The sequence below is a fragment of the Chamaea fasciata genome, unplaced genomic scaffold, assembly GCF_029207755.1.
Source record: "Chamaea fasciata isolate MVZ Bird 193981 ecotype frontalis unplaced genomic scaffold, bChaFas1.0.hap1 SCAF_4, whole genome shotgun sequence".
Lineage (NCBI taxonomy): Eukaryota > Metazoa > Chordata > Aves > Passeriformes > Sylviidae > Chamaea > Chamaea fasciata.
This window is the reverse complement of record NW_027094089.1, coordinates 8,671,518-8,691,463: the sequence shown is the minus strand read 5'-3', so window position 1 is coordinate 8,691,463 and position 19,946 is coordinate 8,671,518. Positions and strand designations below refer to the sequence as shown.

Sequence of the window (19,946 nt, the reverse complement as noted above, 5' to 3'; positions counted from 1 at the left end):
GGAAAGCACATCTAAAGTACTATTTCCTTCTTGCAGCTTTACTATCATGTCCATGAACTCATTAGCTTACAGAAGGTAGAGCAGATCCTGCAAAGTCAGTCTTTGGATGGAAAAGAGAGAAATACCTTCAATGTTGAGTGAAGTAACAGTAGTGACCCACCAAGCAAGGCACATCTATCTCTGTAGTAAGTCCTTGCTCACACAAATACAGAGACTTTTGCCATTTAAAATTATTTGAATCATAAGAACTTTGGAAATGCAATTTTTCTACCCTCAGTGTCCTGGCAGAAGTTCCCACTTCTGCATTTCTGCCGAAAGAATAATCACCTACAACAATATCTACTTAATGGGATACTTCTCTTACTATTCTAAAGTGGCATCCATAAGTAAACAGCTGCCAAATTTTACCTCCAAGTAGAGCACTTGTTTCAAGACATATATTAAACATATCTCAGGTTAGTTTAGGATGACTTTTACAGTTTTGCAGGCACATACCACACACCCAGCAGATGGAGGAGTTAAAGACCTACTGATTTATGCCCATGGGAAGGAAAAGGGAAATCTCCTATAAGAATACTATTTACTCTATTCCCTGCAGACTTTTTGTGGCAGTGTAACATGAAAAGGTACACAAAGATCAGAAGAGGCTGCATAGCCCGTTACTAACAAAGAATACCCACAACGGAAGGAGGGCTCAGAGAAATGGCGTATGTCCATGCTGTGCTTTGGACCATTCATGTATGAAAACCTGGTGCAGGAACAGGGCTAACAGAAGGTTTCAAACATGCGCTCGCACAGAGGAGGCTGTGACCAAGTCAAGCCAAACCATGGAGAACATGTGCTTGGTTACCAGAGTCCACAGGTTGCCTCTGAAAAACTGACTCTTAACTTCACACACCTGCACTACCTTTTTCTTTTCCCAAACATTACTATTTCCATTTAAAATCATTAGAATGTTTACCTCAGCACTTTTAAAAATTATAAGTTTATCAAATTAGCATGATAAAATAATAATGCAGATGATCCTAGGTGTAACAACAAACAAACAAACAAAATAACCCAAACAAATCAGTTCTACTGATTCAAGAAACAATTGGAGGTGAGATGATAGAGAAGTAGAAAGCTGGGGTAACCAAGGGGTTAAAGATACAGTTTGCACTAGGGAATTCTCTATAATATGCTCCTCCTTCCCTAGCAGCTGCCAAAAATCATCTGACAGGAAACATAAGATTAAGTTTGTCCCACCTAAGTGAACAAAGAGATCTCAGAACAGGCAACCAGTTCACTGCAGAGCAAGAACTTTTCTAATCTTGCTGGAATCTGCAGTGCTGCTCAGAAATTATTACTTAAATTGTTTTCTTTATTTTAACATCTTGCTTCTACATCAACTCACTCATTTCGGTCACACTGCAGTTCTTGTTGCTTCTCCCATAAAGTTTAACTTAAAGCTCCAAACATCATCATGTGGAAAATGGACATTATTGATTCCTATGGTCCATTGTTCCCCATTCTAAGTCCCTGAAGTTCATGTTCAATCTGGAATTACATCATGTCTGGTTTCTCCTGGTTACCAGACGGCTTGAGACGTGACCACAGCTACAGAAAAAAACAAACAGCCTTCTTCACGCTTCGGCTCCCCTATCGATTCAAACATAAACTCTTTTTCTTTCTCTCAAGTATGCTTCAAGTATGGAGCATGGTTAATTTAGAGATTAAGTTCCAAATTAGATTGTCTAATGGCATCTTAATGGATTGCTGACCCATTTCCTGTGGGATGGCAGCATGCAAGTCTGGCTTGAATACAACTAATTTCTTAGGAAGTGTTCAGAAGATGTTTGCCTGGATGGGGAGGAAAAAATGTTCTGCACATCTTTCTGCATTACAGACTTGGGCAAAACTATTAGAATTAGTAATTTAAATTGATAAAGATAAGAAAACATTAGATTTTCTCTCTGTGAATATTTTTACAATCAGGAAACTTCAGCTTTCTTGTTCTTAATTTTTAATTAAACTGCTCTATTATTCTAAACCATTTCTGGGGAGAGGAATGAAGGAGGGACACAGGTCAGGCTGTCTGAACTACTGCTCTAACAGGTGTCTGTGTTTGCCTAAATGTGCTTCCACAGACACGCTGCTGACTGTGTAATTTTAGCTATATGTTTTCTCATTACCAAACATGTACAAGATATTGTGCTACAAAAGCAATAAGCACCCATTCTCAATTTCCATCCAACTTCTTTCACAAATCAGATTATCCCATTTGATTCCCTTATCAGCACTGTTATCATAAACACGTGGTAGTGAGGGGTGGGGGGGTGGGGTGAGTAATGATGCTTGGAATGCTGAATACCCCACAAATACAGCTGAGAAAGAAATTCAGCACTCTGAGAACAGAGCTTGCCTCAGCATCTCCAGGAATGAGCCAGCTGTTGTACTATGCTGATGTGTCAAGATAATAGAATGAAAGCATGAAATTCTAGCTTAGTCCATTTTCCTGGATACAGTAAAGGTAATGTTAAACTGTTAATGCAGAATGATTATTAAAAGAATTAATATAAATAAAAATAAATTTGTCAATAGCTGAGTTGAAATGTACACTTTGGAAATGAAAAATTGCTAACAGTCTGTGGAAAACTTGCAAATTCACCACACAATCTAGAAGAGACCCATCATGCCAGCTTTCATGAGTATTTATACTAGAAATACCATCAATGGTGTAATGAGTGGCTTAGATTTAGGATCAAACTCATGCTATCAGCCTCACACACATGCCTCCACTTTTTGTCACTCTCACTCATTTCTAAAGTGTACTTTTTGCATACACTCTTGCCCTCACATAGTGACTGAGATTATATTTTTCTAAATAAGCCTTACAGATTTTCACAGCTTTCCCTTGCCTTCTGTCTCTAGGAAAACAGAACTTTCGCTTTCAAAAACACAAGAATTTGGGGTTTCTAATGTTTTTCAGTATCTTCTTCATATTTACATCAAAAAATTACCAAAATGATCATAAAAGAACTGGAGAACTTATTTTTATTGGTGTGTTTAAATGGTATTGAAAGTTCAGCAGACAAAATAATATTACATTTGAAAATAAATATAAAAAGTCATATAAAGACAGAATATGTACCATAAGTGTTCTAAGCAAGGAATGAAAAAAATCAAACCATCCCAAACAAAAACTGTAGATTGTTTGGGTATGAGGGGTAAAGTAAAAATTACAACTTCTAAATACCTCACCAGATAACTAGAGTGGGTTTTTTCAATTTTTGGGGGGTTTTTTTAGGATGCTTTCTGAAAGTTTAATGTAAATATTTCCTTTAAAGCTACTAGAATGTTTAATTCAGCTATGCAGAGTATTAATCTATTTTTTAATCACTATTCCCTGTAAGTCTTCTGGTTGTGGAGAAAATGGTCTATCAGTGATCTAAGTTTTTGTGGCTTGTTGGTCCTTTTTTGTTTAGTATTATTATCTTCAAAAGTTCAGCCTTTGCATGCAGCCCACTACCATCCTATACCTGAATCTCTAAATGCCAACAGATACATAATTTTCTAAGGAAACAAGACAAAACATATAAAATTTTAAATCTATGTATTGTACCTACCATGATGTATGACAGACAACTATTAATAAGACAAAGAACACAGAAATAACAGAAGGTTTTCGTCATTTACTTTTCTCAGACTTCCAAGATGTGGTTCACCAACAATGCTTGATGACAAAGCTTTCAACCTGACCATCTCTGCTACCTGTAGAGATATCTGAAGAGACAAGGCAACTAACACTGAGGGACTGCCAACTTTTTCGCCTGCCTGAGGTCAATAATACTTCTGAAAAATCAGTATACTTAACAACAAAAGCCTCATGTAAAAGGTGAGGTTAAGCACAATCAAAATGAGCTCTGCAGATCTAAGGAAATCGCATAATCAAGCATTCATCAAACCATTTGGAGATGCAGAAACTTGTCTGGACTGGGATATATATCTTTGCCAACATGTTAAAATTACTTTTGCAATATATTCTCATTTTTTAACATTAAGTTTTAGTGTTAGAAAGGCTCACTGCTCCTTAGCCTGTGCAGGTATAATTTCTCTTCTTAGGTCCTCATTTCTGTGGGATTTGAAGAATGTCATATTTCAAAACCCAACATCTAAAAGCCATCTGCTTAGGCAGAACAGTTTGTTTCTTTGTCCTTCAAGGCTGTGCATAATCCAAGAGCAAGTGGCATAGCCTAGGCCTCTAATGAAATACTCATGGCAGAATTTGTGCCCAAGCTCTTCTGGCAGTGCTTGCATAGGTTGGTGGGGCCACAGTGGCAAGCAGCATTCTGGGTGTTATCTGCAAAACAGTGTGGTCTATAACAGCAAATGGATCATGGAGCAGGCTTTTATTCATGACCAAAGTTTCCTTGATCATCACATAAATATGTTTTCCCCCACTTTTCCTTTTTTTTCTCAGTTTATGCTCAAGGTGTCGTATGATGCTACTGAAAAACAGAATTCAGCAAACACTAGGACAGTGCTTCAATCAGTAAAACTGGCATTGCTTTAAGGGGGGCTCAAGGGATGACTGATTATAACTGTGTGTGGATGTTCCTAGATAAATTGTTGTGATGAAATTTTCTAATGCCTATAAATGTCCTGAATAATGCGACTTTGTAGTGAGAGAATAAATCAACCCCTCTGTGCTATAAAAGCTCAGTTTGGACTCACTACTGGCAGTACATTAAAAACTCTGGCATTTAATGCGTGATGGGGATTTGTAATGTGAATCACAGCCCTTGAAGAGATGAGGTGAATCCATTAGCTAATTTTCATTGTACTATTAAATATATAAAGAAAAAAATGACAAGGCCTTATTTTACCACCAAAATTTTCCTAGATTTAAAACATTTCTTCAGAAAAATTGAAAAAAAAATGAACTTCAGATTTGTAAAAGGCACCAATTTTGAAATTCAGTAATTTCCCTTCCAAGTTGATTCTCAAAAGTCCCAAAATTTCTAGCAATCAATAATACCATCAGTACAATGCATCAAAAAGCATTTTGTGCATAATACATATAAATTACACTCACACACATATTTACACTAACTATTCTCAGGTACATATATTTTCACATGTGCATAAATTTTAAAAAATATATTTTTAATTATCTCTTGGGGGGATGGCTAATACTTTATCTGATAGGCTTCCAGCCTACAAGCTTTACATGTACAACCCTCATTTAGTGTTGAGTGCTGCAGATAATCCTGTACATGAAAAAAGTGAACACGGGTGTATCAAAATTATGTTGATTTGTTTATATGCCTATTTAAATAAACATACACCTTCTGCTGTTACCATAATCCACTATACACCCAAAGACATAATATATCAAAGGTTAATGGAGTTTAATGTTTGGTTTATTTGGTGGGGGGTAATAGGTGGTACTCACAGCAAAAGAAACTCTTTTTGTAAATCATTCCTAAGTATTCTGTTATTTAGCTGAAAAATAAGATGGTTTATATCTTACCTTCCAGGTATATGTTAGTGACCTGAAACTACACCAGTCAATTGGCAAGAAATGCCTCTATAAATAATATAGTTACTCTTTACCCAAAAACAACCACCATCACCACCTCAGCCGTCTATTATTATACTCATCTATACCTCTAACAGCACCGTTTTCTTTCTATTAACCATTAAGGTCCCAAAAATATGAGTGCAAATGACATTTTTAAAGCCTAAGGTCAGTATTTCCTTCAACTCGCAAACCGTTGGCATAGGACAGCATAACATTATTTCAGGTGTTAGCTTAAGGGACCATCTAAAGTCAGCTTAAATGAAAGAGAACCTTAATGCATTTAGGAGAAATGTTAAACACATATTTTGATCATAATGCTGTCATATATACCTCTGGAGGCCCACTAAAACAGACATTGTCACTCTATGCAACTTTTTTAGAGGCAATGTAGGGATGGAAATAATTAAAATGTTACCTTTGCCAAGTAATTCCCAATGTATCCTCACTGGCACTGGGGTATAAATGCCTGCCGTTTTGATTCATGGTCCAGTCACAAATTCTCAGCTGTCAATTGAAACCTAGCAGTCAGATATGGATCGAGCATACTACAGTTTTCAGTATTTAAATGAATACATGCAAACTACTACTGTACATGGCAAAAGTCTTACTTTCCCAAGAAGCAACTGTAAAAATAAAACAAAGAAAAAGAACTTATTTTGAGAAATAGATGTCTATAGACTTGTTTAATATAATGATACTTTAATATGATCCTCTATTAATAAAGTATAAAAGAGTAACTAGTGTGTAGCACATAACAATTAGCCATTATTAGACTAAAAACTGAGCTGGAATAAAAGGAAAAAGTAATAATCAATAGTGCAATACTTTAAGAAAGGAAATATTTATGCTGGCTTTTTAGGCAATTCTCTATATAATGTGTATTTAGTAAGGTAAGATATAATCAGTATCTTCTAGCATGCTTTTTGTGAAACATAGAAGACATGCAATTTATAGAAAATTTGCCAAAATTAAACAAACTGTGTTTCTACCCTGCTATTTAAAAAGAGTAAAGGTATTTTGTAACTAAATTTTATTAATCTAGTGTTACTGAAGGTGGTATTATTTAGCAAGAGGTGATAAAATAATCTTATCTAAACTCAAAAAAGTAGAATTTAAACTACTTTACTGAATTTTAATATAATGAGGAATGTACTAAATATTAGCTGAAACAAATTCTTCCCAGATCCTCAAATCATCAGTTCTGTCTTCACAGATTGTTCAAGCAACCCTTGGCAGCTCTGTTTATTTAACAGCTGCCCAACAGTGTTAGCAGATTTATTGAAAATATATGCTGCTTATTTTTAAGCTTAAGAAAGTGAGCTTATCTGACTTCTGAAGAAAATATATGTTTTATCCTCTGTATAGTCATGTTTATATAAAGTGCTGTACTGTTATATATGATTAAACACTCCTGACTGAAGATAATGTTGCTGAGTTTAATTGCATTCAATGCATTTTAGTTTTCTCTATCCCAGTTCACATTCTTGAGATAGTACAGGCTACAGCAAACAAACTACAATGAACTGTTTTCACAGAAGCACAATTTATTGCAGTCTTTTCCTGAAAAATACAAATGCTGAGGACACGAAAATATTGCAAACCTGACCCTGTCTGGCTGTTACACTAATAAGCTTCCTGCTGTTAAAGTCTGAGAAATGGAAATGTTAGTCTTTGATGTTTTCATAGGGATTGTTTCTTGTTTGTTATCTAAAGAACTCCAAGGGACCTTCTAAAGGCCATTAAAAGCATGACTAAACCACATGAAATTAACCAGAAAAGGAAACATGCAGTTAAAAAGTTTCCTAGAGGTAACTGTGAAATGTGAAAAATACATTAAACTTGTTTAAAGAAATGGGTAAGTAAACATTTTATTTAGTCACAATACGAAACAGGATCCTAAGCCTGATTTTAATAATGAAAACATAATAAAATATGTCAGCCCAGTTACTCAATGTACAGTAGACATATTTCTGCTATTATCCTTAAGGATGTAATCATCTTCACTACAAATGCATATTTTAAAGATTCATAACTTAGCTATAAAAACTCTCTTGCAGCTGAAACAAAAGACTGAAAGGTTAAAGCCTTCCACCCATCCCCCCATTTTACTTCTTCACAAAATATAAAATCTAGGAATAAAAGCCCTTTGGCTGATTTGAATCATTAAAAATGTACTAAAATCACTAACATAGTGTTACCAAATTATTATATTCACTTAGGTCTAACTCAGAAATCTGGCAAGCTCTTAGCTTGCTATATAGAATCTAATTGCATTTGTCATTTGGGGAAAACAGTAAGAGACTGATATACTGCATTTTAGTAAATTAGGTTCTGCACTAAATCACTGTATTCTTCCCACAGTCTGTATGCAAACCTTCCACACATACAGTTAATGTGTTACATTTATCATTAAGAAAGCACCACAAAGCTTTTGAAACATATTTCATAAATTTTATAAATTGCATGCTTATTATTATATATAGTCATAAGTACGTCAATTCACATACGTCCAAATACTGCAAAGGCAATAATGCAACATGCACATTTGATTCCTAAGCTGTACATGCAAGCATGTACATGCACATTTATATGAAGGTTCATTCTCCATGAGACTCACAGCTAGTACTGTAGTGCTATTCACTGCACCAACAGTGCCAACACTGTGGGGAGGTGCAGGTTTGCATGAGAGCAGGTTCTGTTACAAGCTCAGGGCTACATTAGTTGAACTGAAATACACCTTCCCAACATCAAAAACTGCTGCTCCACCCTCCTCAGGAGGCTCACATGGCTGTCCCAATGTCTTTAAAAATTACCCTGCCTGGACTTTTTATTTTTTTTAAATCTCCCTCACATAAAACTTCCTCTCCCAAGTCACTCCTATTGAAAGATCTCTGCATGCCTAAGATTTAGAAATATCACTTCCAAAGTGTGCATCTGCATCCTGTGCATGCGTTGAGTGGTTTCTGGGTAAAACTGTAGATTTTAATAGAACTCTGTAAGCCTGGGCTCTATTTGATGGAAGATGTCTGTTCACAGCAGCAGTGGGAGGCTGCCCCTGGAGGATGTCCAGACAGCCCAGCAGGGAAATCTTGGGTGCACAGACCTTACATGAGTAACAAGATTTGGAAGGACATAAGACACTTCATTACAGTATTTCAAGTGATATATGTTGTCTGGAGTCACACTGAAAACTTTCTGTCTACTAATCCTCCTCAGAGTAACCTAGGTATCTCTAAAATCATGCCACAGTGTCAGCTGGAGATGAGAAGGCACAGCCACTCTTACCCACTATAAGTTACCTAAAAGGTAGCTCTGCGGGATATGTGAAGAGAAAGTGAAGGAAACTACTTGAGAAAACTTACACTCCTCAGTAGAGGGACATAAGAAATGGTGCTTAGGATATATCTAATAACTGCGGAAAACATTACTAATTTTCTCAAATGTATGTTATCATGAAAAATAAATTACCTGATCTGACATATGAAAAGTCTTTCCTAGAAGGCTGTTGAACACTTGACCTACAGTTCTCAGTTCAGTGGTTTTTCAGCAAGGCGAGCCACCTCACTCCATAACATCTTCCATCCTCAAAACACTATCAATTATTTTCTTATTTATCTTTCATTTAACCACAAAAAAAAGAGGATAAGTCTATATTATGAAGTGGAAAAGGATGCCGAGCCTTGCAGGAGATGAGGAATCCTCACAAGTAGCCCAGCCATTTCCCTAGTCCTGGATTTTAGGCTCTGTCCTTATACCTGTGGTACATTCCCACTGCTGCGCTCATGAAGCAGCAGAGAGCACGAAGCCCACTGCATGCATTTCTCCTGGGAGGCAATGCGTTCACCTCAGACATTTTACAGGAAGGAGACACAAGTCTGGAAGTGGACACAGGCCTGGAGACAAGCAAAGTAGTAGATCAAGTGCTTCTGTTCTGTAAAATGTCAGGAAATGGATTTTGTTTTGCACTTTCCAGAGCTGTGAGACATACTGACGTGACGTACTACCCAAGTGTTAGATTTTACTATAGCTGTCTTCACAGTTTAAACAGCACCTTGAAAGCACAACCATCCTGCAGCATTTTAAGTATGCAAATCACACATACATTAAAAATTCACAGCCAACAGCTCAGTATTTAATCATAGTATGAATATTTTTTAGGCGTTAGTATTTAAGCAGATTTTGTAGTCTTGTATCTAAAGAATGGCTAAGACTAACATTCATTTCAAGTTTCTGTGATAGCTAGTGAAAGAAGAATTGTATTTTGGAAAGTACAATAGGAGACTGCTATAGCTTCCGTTAGCTGAGAAAAGTCCATAAAACTTACTATTTGCATAATGTCATTGTTCTGACTGAAACTTCCTTTAAATGTGTTTCCTTTCCAGTAAGCATATGTGAAAGGTGACCTCTTAGCCATTTACATACCTCCCTGGCAATCATGTGACCCAGTATTACGTCAAACTGTCAATTATGATAAGGGACACAATAAGAACAGGCTAAGTGTTGATAACCAGTTTCCTGACTTTATGGACAAGTTCTCTTTAGGAGTCAGCCTGCGTTTCTCTTTCAGCCTGCTGCTGAATCCAAAAGTAATATCCAGCCAAAACATTTTGTAAACAAATACCCTGTGTTCAGTGGACATTTAAGTTCACTATTTCCATGATTAATAGTATGAAGAGAACTACATTTTGACCTGTGCAGCTTAGTAACTAAAGGATGCATCTGGTAAGAACAACTTTCTACTGGAGAGACAGGGAAAGCATTTGTAGGAAATAAAAAGGTATCTACAGTTTTCTGATAATTTTGGAGACTTTATTATTATGTACATTGAAAAAGTCTCACTCATAATTGTTAAATCTGTGTGAAAATCATGAATGCAACACACCATACACAGAAAGTGAAAGCTTTAGTGAAAACCATGCCAGCGAGTTTATCAGTGCAATGCTTGCAAGAGTTCATTAACTCCTCAGCTACTGGGCCAGCATTAGCACAGTGGCAGGAAAGTTCTAGAGACTGTTGTTATCAACCTTAATAGCTATTCCATTTATTTATATTTTCTAATTAAAAATAGAATCATCCATACAGGGCCAGAGGTGCATTAAAATTAAATGGTCAAGAACAAAAACCTTGCAGTTATTTCATTCATTCCAACAGAAACGTCAATTTTTTATGACACCATTCATCTACACTTACAATAAATACAAGTGTCTATGTATTCATCCATCCATCCACCCATCCATCCATCCATCCATCCATCCATCCGTCTTTTTAAATGTTTACACAAGCAAAGTATTTCACTACTATTTCTGCCAACTTTCTACCATTATTGCCAGAAACAACATAACCTGATTTTAAGTGTTTGTCATTTCAATGCCATAATAAATCCACAAAGTTGGAGAACCATGATACAAGGAAGCTAAAGAAATGTTATCATTTAACTATGAGAATACTGATTATTAAGATTTTGTTACTGAGCTAATGATGTTGCCATTAAAGTTACTTAGTCAAAAGAATCCAGACACAGCTAGAATCTGGCAAGGAATTGTGTCCACTAACAGAAGGTTGAATTTGACTGACTTTCCTCAGTTTGTTGCTTTTTTCCTCTAGCCTAGGGTTAGAAACCACAAATCTTCAATGAATGCAAATTAAGGGGTGGGGAGAGGGGGATGAAGGTGCACCCATGCAATTGCAAAGATTATGCAAACCTTCTATTGTTTAATTTAGTTAGGATGTTTCTCAGCACAAAAAAAGAACAGTAATGAGCAGTAGATTTGGCTTCAGAAAATACTTCCACCAATGGCTAATAAAAAAAAATTAAGAAAAACTCATTCAGCTACTAGGTTTTATCACATCCCTTGCCCTCTCCCATGGTGTTCTTCCTCCAGTTATATTATCAACACCTAACAACTCTCAGAAACTGGTGTTGGGAAAAAAAAAAAAAAAAGAAAAAAAAGAAAAAAAGAAAAAAAAAAAAAAAAAAAAAAGAAAAAAAAGAAAAAAAGAAAAAAAAAAAAAAAAAAAAAAAAAGAAAAAAAAAAGAAAAAAAAAAAAAAAAAAAACCACAACCCGAGTGGTCACTAGTAATTTCCAGACAGGGGAGGTCTGATATGAATTTTTTACAAGAAAATATCAAGATACATATGACTCTCCAAATGCCACTGAAGCAAGATGTATTTTTTGGAACTATTTACGTCAAAACATAGAAAAGCTTGACATTTCAAGACAAGTGATGGGAAAATCCACCAGCTAGTGCATTAGAAAGTGGACTGCACAGTTACAATTCCCCGTTAGAATCTGGTCTTTCTAACTATCAGTTACAGGCTAAGTAATCCATACAACGTCACAATTTCACAGAATCCAGATCAGTAAAAGCCAACAAATTCTCCCATTGGCCCTATTATGCGTTGTTTTTCAAAGTTTTACTCAGCGCTTCCCATCTAAATGTGAGTATTTCGGGTGTGCTGTGCTATACATTGTTTACTGAAATTTCTAGCAAGCTATTACTTTGTCAGGACTCCATGTGAGTATGTGCTGCAAAATATATGTGTAACTTAAATTTATTATGGTTACTGCAACTTAAATGAGCTACATAATGGTTCTTTTTAACAGCAACAAAAAGTACTCAAGGGTACATGTCAATGTTTCTCATAATCAGAGAGACTAAATCTTCATAAAGACTCCTCCAATTCAGTAAAAAAGGTAACAGTGACAATGTTTATTCTTGAGGGGTCACTGTGCATTATAGGGTATGGAGAATGTTTAAAAGACCTCTTTGGAACTAAAACCACTGGCTTTCTAATTAAAAATTTCTCTCCACTAATATAAAATGATTAATTGCCTTATTTCATGTACCCCTTGATTTTTCTTCTCATTCATCATGGGTTGTTTTAAAGCAAATGCATTTAAAATCTGCCACAAGAAGAGTGGTCTCTTTTAAATTGTTGTAAAGTAATAAAAGGACATAGTAAATCAATCCCACATCTGCCTCTACCAAAGGATAACCTTTGTTCTATTAAAATTGTTTAGACAATCTCAATGTTCTACCTTACTTTCTGAGTAATATGTATGTATGTATGCGTGTGTGTGTACATAGATATACATTTATATATATATGTGTGTGTGTGTGTACACAAACACACATAGTCTGTCATCTCTGCATGTCACCTTTAAAACTGAGTGAAGGTAACTAAATCCATTAGAAACATACCTGTAGATACTTATACATTCATATTTATCCATCTGAAAAACTTTCTACTTAAAGAATTCTGTTCTTTCAGATGGTTTCATCGGTACATACTACTCCTTGGTTTTCTACATATATGTAGGCATTCATACACACAATACACACACAAACACACTCAGGCAAACACAGCTGTGTCCATTGCATATGTTAGAAGAGATTGGTGAGTTTAGAGCAAAAACAATTCAACACTGATATTTTTAAATATACTACGTGGCTCATCAATTCGGGTTAATATAATAAAACTATGAAGCAATTCACCTTAGAAAGGAGAATAGTGGTTTAACACAGTGGCATTAAATATTTTTTCTGCTTCTGAAGTGTATGTGAGATCAAACTTATTTTCCCCTTTCCTTTAAGCCATTTGGCCACATTTTACCATGAAAGGGAATATCAGACATAACACATGTGAACACCACAGACCTTTCAGATCTCTTTCACTTTGACAGTCCAAAGACACTCCTGAAATTTTGAAATCTATTTTGATCCACAGAGAGACAGAAATAAATAGAAGGTGCAAAACATTAGCAATATATATGTCAAAATTCAGCCAGGAGAAAATTAAATATGCTTCTACTACTTTCTGGCATGTCACAAGAAGTTTAGAACTTTTTCAATGAGCTTGGAAGGTGAAGTAGGCCTAAGCAGGAGCAGTCTGCAGAAAAAAATTGTTTCCAAAAAATACAGAGGGAAAAAAAGTCATTGCACATCCCTAAATTAGCAGGATGTCAGAGACATTTCAAAGAACACTATATTAAATTTCACAAGAACTCCACACATTACATTCACAGTGGGTAAAAAAGAGAAGTGTTATGTGTGCTTTAAAAAACAATATTCATATGCTGTGTATCTTTAAAAAGAAACATTTCATAGTAATTATAACACATTTCATAATAAAAAAAAATCTTTGAGAGGTTAAAAAAATCCAGCAAAACAATATGCCAAAAAAGTTATTGAGAAATTAATGGCTGGAAAACTCGCTAATAGTCATTACATAGTTTCATAAAAGCGTACAGATGTTTGAATTTAGGTCTTACTAGTTAAAAAAATAGTTGGTAATGCATCAGCTATTTTGAATAAATTATCATATTTATGATTTTCTCTGAAGTCTCTATGTGGTGACCTTTAAAATGGACATACTGTCTCCTTGCCCTGGGAATGGCTATGGGTAGGGAGTTACAGCTAATGCACAGGTCAGCTATATCTCAGCAACATAGAACAGTTAGGTTTTACTGAAAAACGAAACGAAAATGCATATAAACTGCTGACAGGAACACTTGGAGAAATCAATACAGTACAACAAATACCAAGACCTATTTACCACCCTCTTTCTAATTGTCACATTCAGCTTTTCTCCTTGTAACTTTTTACATGCTGTGAATTTCAAAGTCCTCTTCTCTTAAGATCTAAGAGGAACACAAATACACATCATAAAGTACATTAAAATTCCAAAGGGTCTGAATTTATTTTTGTAATGTACCATTTCTGTATGTTCATAGCCTTGCTACTGACTGCAGCTAATTTATTTGTATGCTATCATTAATCTCAGCTCTATATTTTCACAGTTTGGGTAAACACTTCATTTGCACTAAATTTGCAGCATTAATGAGATATGAAATTTAAAATGCTACTTGAAATATAAATGATGTAAGAAACTAGAACAAAAATCATCAGACCAATTTGAACCTATCACACTAGAAATTATGTATTGCCTTGAGAATTCAATTTTATAACCGATCTTCTAAAACTAAAATTAAGGGAAGTGTTAAACATCCAGAGGAAGAGGAAACAAAATAACTTGAAAATAATAAACTGCATTTTTTGCTTTCAAAGTTTTGCTTATTTTTTAAACTGATTTTGAAATTAGTATTTGTTTCCCAAATACCTCAGTCTGTTTCCTAAAGTCCTATTAAAGATTCAACGTATGAACTCTTGAAAATTAAAATATTGAAAGAAACATATAAGGAGTTCCTTAAGATGGGACAAAATCCAAAAAACAAAGAATATGCTAAATTGATATTTCTTAAAGTGTTCATTTTGTTTTGAACAAGCTTCATCTTCACATGACAAATACTGAAACCCCTCAAGATTTCAGTCTAATACCAGTGGTATTAGACTGAATCTATTACCAGTGGTAGCATGTAGGAAGGTAATACTGCAGAAGCTTCTCTATATCATTACACCTATGTGAAACTTGCCCACCTGTTGCTGGTGTAGGAAGGATGGGTCTCTTGGGCTTAGTCCCACATATCGATTGCCTTGGGATGTGCCTGAGGCTGTGTAGGCTGATTAAGGAAGAACAAAACATATTGATAAAAATATCAACCTATCATATCTTTTACCTTTTGCAGGTACAGTAAAAATATGAGAGATCCAGAGTTATGATTTTGCAATATATAGGATGTGTCTTCGGCTTTTCTTTAAGAGAAAGCAAAAGAAATATTGGACCAAATTTGGAAAGGCATGTATAAATTCCTATAAACTTCAATGGAAGCTGCGTGTGTAAATCATAATTGTATTTTTACCATAAAAGTTCCTTTGATTAATTTTTTTGAAATAATTTTGACATTTATTTTTTTAACTGATCACAATTTTAATTTTCATTATACAAGCTAAAGCAATGGTGAAATCACTGAAATTACAATGCTGAGAAAAAATATTCATGACCACATTATTCTGATTTCTGTAAAGGGCCTGTTTTTACCAAGAAAACACCAAACTGTGAAAGACCAATATAAATCAAAATAAAAAGTTTGGTTTACTTTTGTGGCATGAAATTAATCTTTACAGTAATGGGATATAATCTGATAAATATTTTCCTGAGAAGGGAAGGAATGCTACAGAAGATTGAAGAAACCCATTTCTGAGGAAAAAGAGAATTGCAAGCAATGCTGGGATTAACTACAGAGAATGGATCCTTCACCTGCAGGACAAATTCCTGTCTGGTCTCTCCCAGTAATTCCTAAAAGTCATTACCTTCTCATGTCTTTCAGTGGCACTTATCAAATTATTTAGGTCTTACTCAACTTCCCAGTGTGGCAATGTCCACACTGCAATCTGTAGCATCACAACTTGGAAATTTTCTGGGAAAATGGCAAAGGCTTAGAAGCAAAACCACTAAAACTGGACAGACACATACAAGCATGCCAGTGAGAAGCTAGATGAGAGTACTAACTAAACTGGCCTGGTAATGTTAATTTAACATGGAAAAAAACAAGAAAATGCATTCATTTAAAAAATTAAAAATTCTATATAAAAGAAACAGGCTTTACTAAAAAATGTCATAAGAATTAACCAATTATTAGAAGGAAATTATGATGGAGGCCACAGGGTTCCCCAAATATTATTAAAGCCTGATTTTTTTTCCCATTATTAAAAATTATGCTATAGCACTTCCTAATGAAAAGCAGTGCTAATCATTTGCCAATTTATTCTCATGACACTGAATAATAATGTTATTTTTTTGTCCAAGTTATATACATATATAACTATATATTTTAAACAAATCAATCAGTCACTGCAAATAAAAATAAAACTATGCCATAAAATATATTTAGTGTTGATTTTCTCATTAAGTTAACATTAGTAATCTGTGTGGTGGACCTATTATGATTGATAATGCAGTTTGACTGATAATATAGTTTATATGTATTCTTACATAATTTATATGTCAGAAGGACATGATCCCTCAATTTATTGTTACTTTCTTCATCAACAAGCTATATTTCCTCCTTTTTTATGCTCTTACAGTTACCAATCCAGTGTCAAAAGCCTTTACGCAGGAGATAGACTAAGGCAGTTTTTTGAGAATCATAACACCCTGAGGAGGTGAGGTGTTTTACACTATCTTGTAGTCAGTACAGCCACATTCAAATAAAATTTGCACACAGGGATTTTTCCTGGTTTTGGTTATGTGCTGTAGTGGCAAGAATTTACTTGGAAACTACTATGGAAGCATGAGAATGCCTTATTTATGTATCTGAGCCAAGATGTTCTAAAGGTTCAAAAGGAATCAGCTACTCAGGTTCCCATGAATTGCTCAAGAAACTGGGTGATGATTTAATTGGAAAATATAGTCCAAACTGTTCCCTTGGTAGTAAGACAATATACAGATTTCGTATGCTTTCCTATAGTGATGATTAAGGCCGTATTATCAGAAAACATCCCAAAACAGTTCTGGCATTTACTGTGTTCTTTTTGCCATTTTTATCAGAAACTCTGTCCTCATCTAAGAGAGATAGGTAGGCCAAGCAAAATCATGTCAAAGTAGAATGAAACCACAAATACTTGAAACTGTACAAGAACTTAGTTTTCTCAGTTTTTTCTTCTGGTGCAAATGTTTAGAGCAACAGTTTCTACTTTGATGCTAAAACAATTTCTTCTTAAAAGGTCCAAAAGCTGTACCACAAATCACCAGTGGGGCTACAGCTAGACTCTACTACCACTCAATGAAACTAATATACTGAGAGGGCAGAAAAAATGCTTCCATAAATCTATCCATATGTATTTTTTTATACTTGAGTAGTAGTTTCTCCAAAAATTCCTACTACCCTTTGTTAATAAATGCTTAAACAGTATTCCTCCTTTACATCTTATGGCTTTGAGTCTCATCTTTGCCTCAGCTTCTAATGAGAAGTTTTAAACTAGTATGACACCTGAAAAGGACACAGTTTATGGTCTCTATTAATGACAGACCAACAGTTAGGGAGCGTATTTGAAGTTCAAATATTAAATAGGTCTGGAACGAGTAATTTTAATGCTACAAACCCTAAAGAGACTTATACTTATAAAGACTGTTAAGATTTTTTTCCAAGAATCCAGAAGCATCTCCTAAAAATCTTCCCCACTCTGACAAATGCTGGTAACACGGGCCATCTCAAAAGTCCAAATACAAGTTCGAGGACGACAGAAATTCAAAGCACAATTGAAAAGCAACATTCTGCTCCACTGATCATGAGTAGTCTGAAGGGAAGCAATTAGTCCAGATATTTGCCCTTATTTCTAGAACTGCAATTCCATTGAAGATAATAGGATAAATAACATATGTGGTAAAGAGCACAAAACATTGAAGTTAGAGTTTGTTATTTTCTATTTTAAGAAACCAAACAAGCACAAACAGTGGATCTACCATCCCTTGTAGAAATGACAAGGAATTAAAATTTTCTTTTGCCACAACAGTTGTTTTTGCTAAAAATGACACAACCTATATTAACATGCAATTATCATAGCTCGGATTCAGTATGCGTTGTAACAAGGTTTGATTTCTGTAGGAAAGTTCATTGAGGAACAAATTATCCAGTCCCTGTTTGGAATTCCATATGCGGGCATTGTAAAACCTTACTGTCTGGGTGTGCTTCTCAATGTCTTAACAATGTCCACCTCAGATGAAAAAACACATTTTCTTTTCCTTGAATAGTTGTTGAATATGAAGGCTTTTCCATTTCATTTTGGTTGTCATGTCACAAACTTTGGTTCATGTAACATGATCCTTCAGTTGAAATTTTGGGAGGAAAAGCTTTGCAATCAGATTATGTTTGCTCTCCATGTAAAATGATGAGCACCCACTTGGTCAAATAGTAGGAAAAGGCACCTTTTTCTGGCCTCAATTTGAAATCATATCAAATCTTCAATGGACATTTTTTATTTCCTAAAGAAATACTTACTGGTTGCTGTAGGTGAAGATGCCTCACCTTCAGTGGATGTAGTGATGGGTTTAGTATCTGTCATGGTCAGGGTCACAGGTCGCACCGCACTGTGATGGGGAGAGGGTGCCAAAACTGGAGTAAAATGGCCAGGCACTTTCCCTACTACTTGACCACTGCTGTTAGGCTACAAAACAAAACCAAAAGAATGCCTTGTGAAACAGACATACTGTGTTTAAGGAACCTACCTATCTTAGGGTTTTCCAGAACTGACCTTCATCGTAGCACATGTGTATTAGAATGTGCTGTTCTAAATAGGCTATGAATTCCATGTAATATTTTCACCAGGCAGGTCCCTTCTCAGATAGGTAGTATATGCTAGGTAGCAGTACGTTTTTGAAAACATTCTTCTGCATTCTTCCTTCCTGGGTGCACATGCATCAGAATGCATCAAAATATTTTTGCTGCTCGTGCAATGTTTGTGAACCAAAATCCCGTGACAGCAGGAGTAAACTGAACAGGCACAGGCCCTAATGTATGAAGTATTAAGAGCAAAAAAATGATGTAAAACCTCTGTTTTCACATGCCATAACATGCTGGCTTGGAGGATAACCAAGACTTGACCAGTTTTCCACAGAGGTTACTCACACTGGAAGGCTAACTAATGATTCACAATTTGGGAATAGGATAAAGGGTTTGGATACAGTGCACTATAATGTACACATCTTAAGATCTGGTAAAAAGCCACCTATTAAAAACACAGAAGTGTTTAACAATGGGAACTTTGCAATCCAAGAGCATAATACATAACAACACTTTTTTCATAGATACAAGAGGCTGGTTGCATATGACCTTATGCTAGGTACAGGTCATCAAGGTAATATGATACTTTCTACAGGTAGGCATACTGAATATGGCAAAGTTGACTGGTAAATATACGTTTATCCAGTGTTTAAACATACCTTAGATGTTCTGCATAACTGCAAATTCTCCAATGGTAAATAACTTTTACCATTTACTTTCATTTACAATGAAAACTAGCACCTAGTAAATAGTTTTTACAACAGCAGCTGATAACTTGTCTTAAACTTATTGTGTGTGCTCTGAGTCACAAGTATTTTAGAAGAGTCATGCAAACATGAAATACTGGGAATCTTTTAATCAGATGCATCTTGTCAAATTAAGATAACCTAAAGACGTGGACTGATAAAGGACACAATCCAACTGATTCAACAAAAGGTTAAAAGAGGTAAGCATGACTATGGCAATGAAATTATAGCTGGACTGAGACAATTACCGCAAGTATGTGAGAAGTATAAACACACAGAAGAGGAAGGAATTATTTGGAAAATACAGGAAATACATACTTGGGCCAATGGAATGAAATTGAGGAGGAGGAAATTTAAAATTAATAGCACAAGGAACTTCCTGGCAGTATGATTTACTAGACTTTGCAAACGCACCCAAGGGAGAGTCTTGTTTAGGACATCTAAAATTAAATTAG

At 35.2% G+C, this 19,946-nt stretch overlaps 1 protein-coding gene across 6 annotated transcripts in view; it reads right to left on the bottom strand.

Moving 5' to 3' along the window:
• Nucleotides 1-19,946, bottom strand: part of NFIB (nuclear factor I B) — a 175,915-nt gene that overhangs the window by 11,536 nt on the left and 144,433 nt on the right. The window contains exons 9-11 of one of the 6 annotated variants that reach the window (XM_066180828.1): nt 18,464-18,629; nt 15,003-15,085; nt 5,979-6,067 (exon numbers count right to left, since the gene is read on the bottom strand). The exons of 1 other annotated variant lie outside the window; for it this stretch is intronic. In XM_066180828.1, coding sequence (XP_066036925.1) covers nt 5,979-6,067; nt 15,003-15,085; nt 18,464-18,629 — 338 coding nt within the window. The remainder of the gene's footprint in view (nt 1-5,978; nt 6,068-15,002; nt 15,086-18,463; nt 18,630-19,946) is intronic. 4 more of the 6 variants (XM_066180829.1, XM_066180830.1, XM_066180831.1 and 1 more) reach the window with 4 other exon arrangements.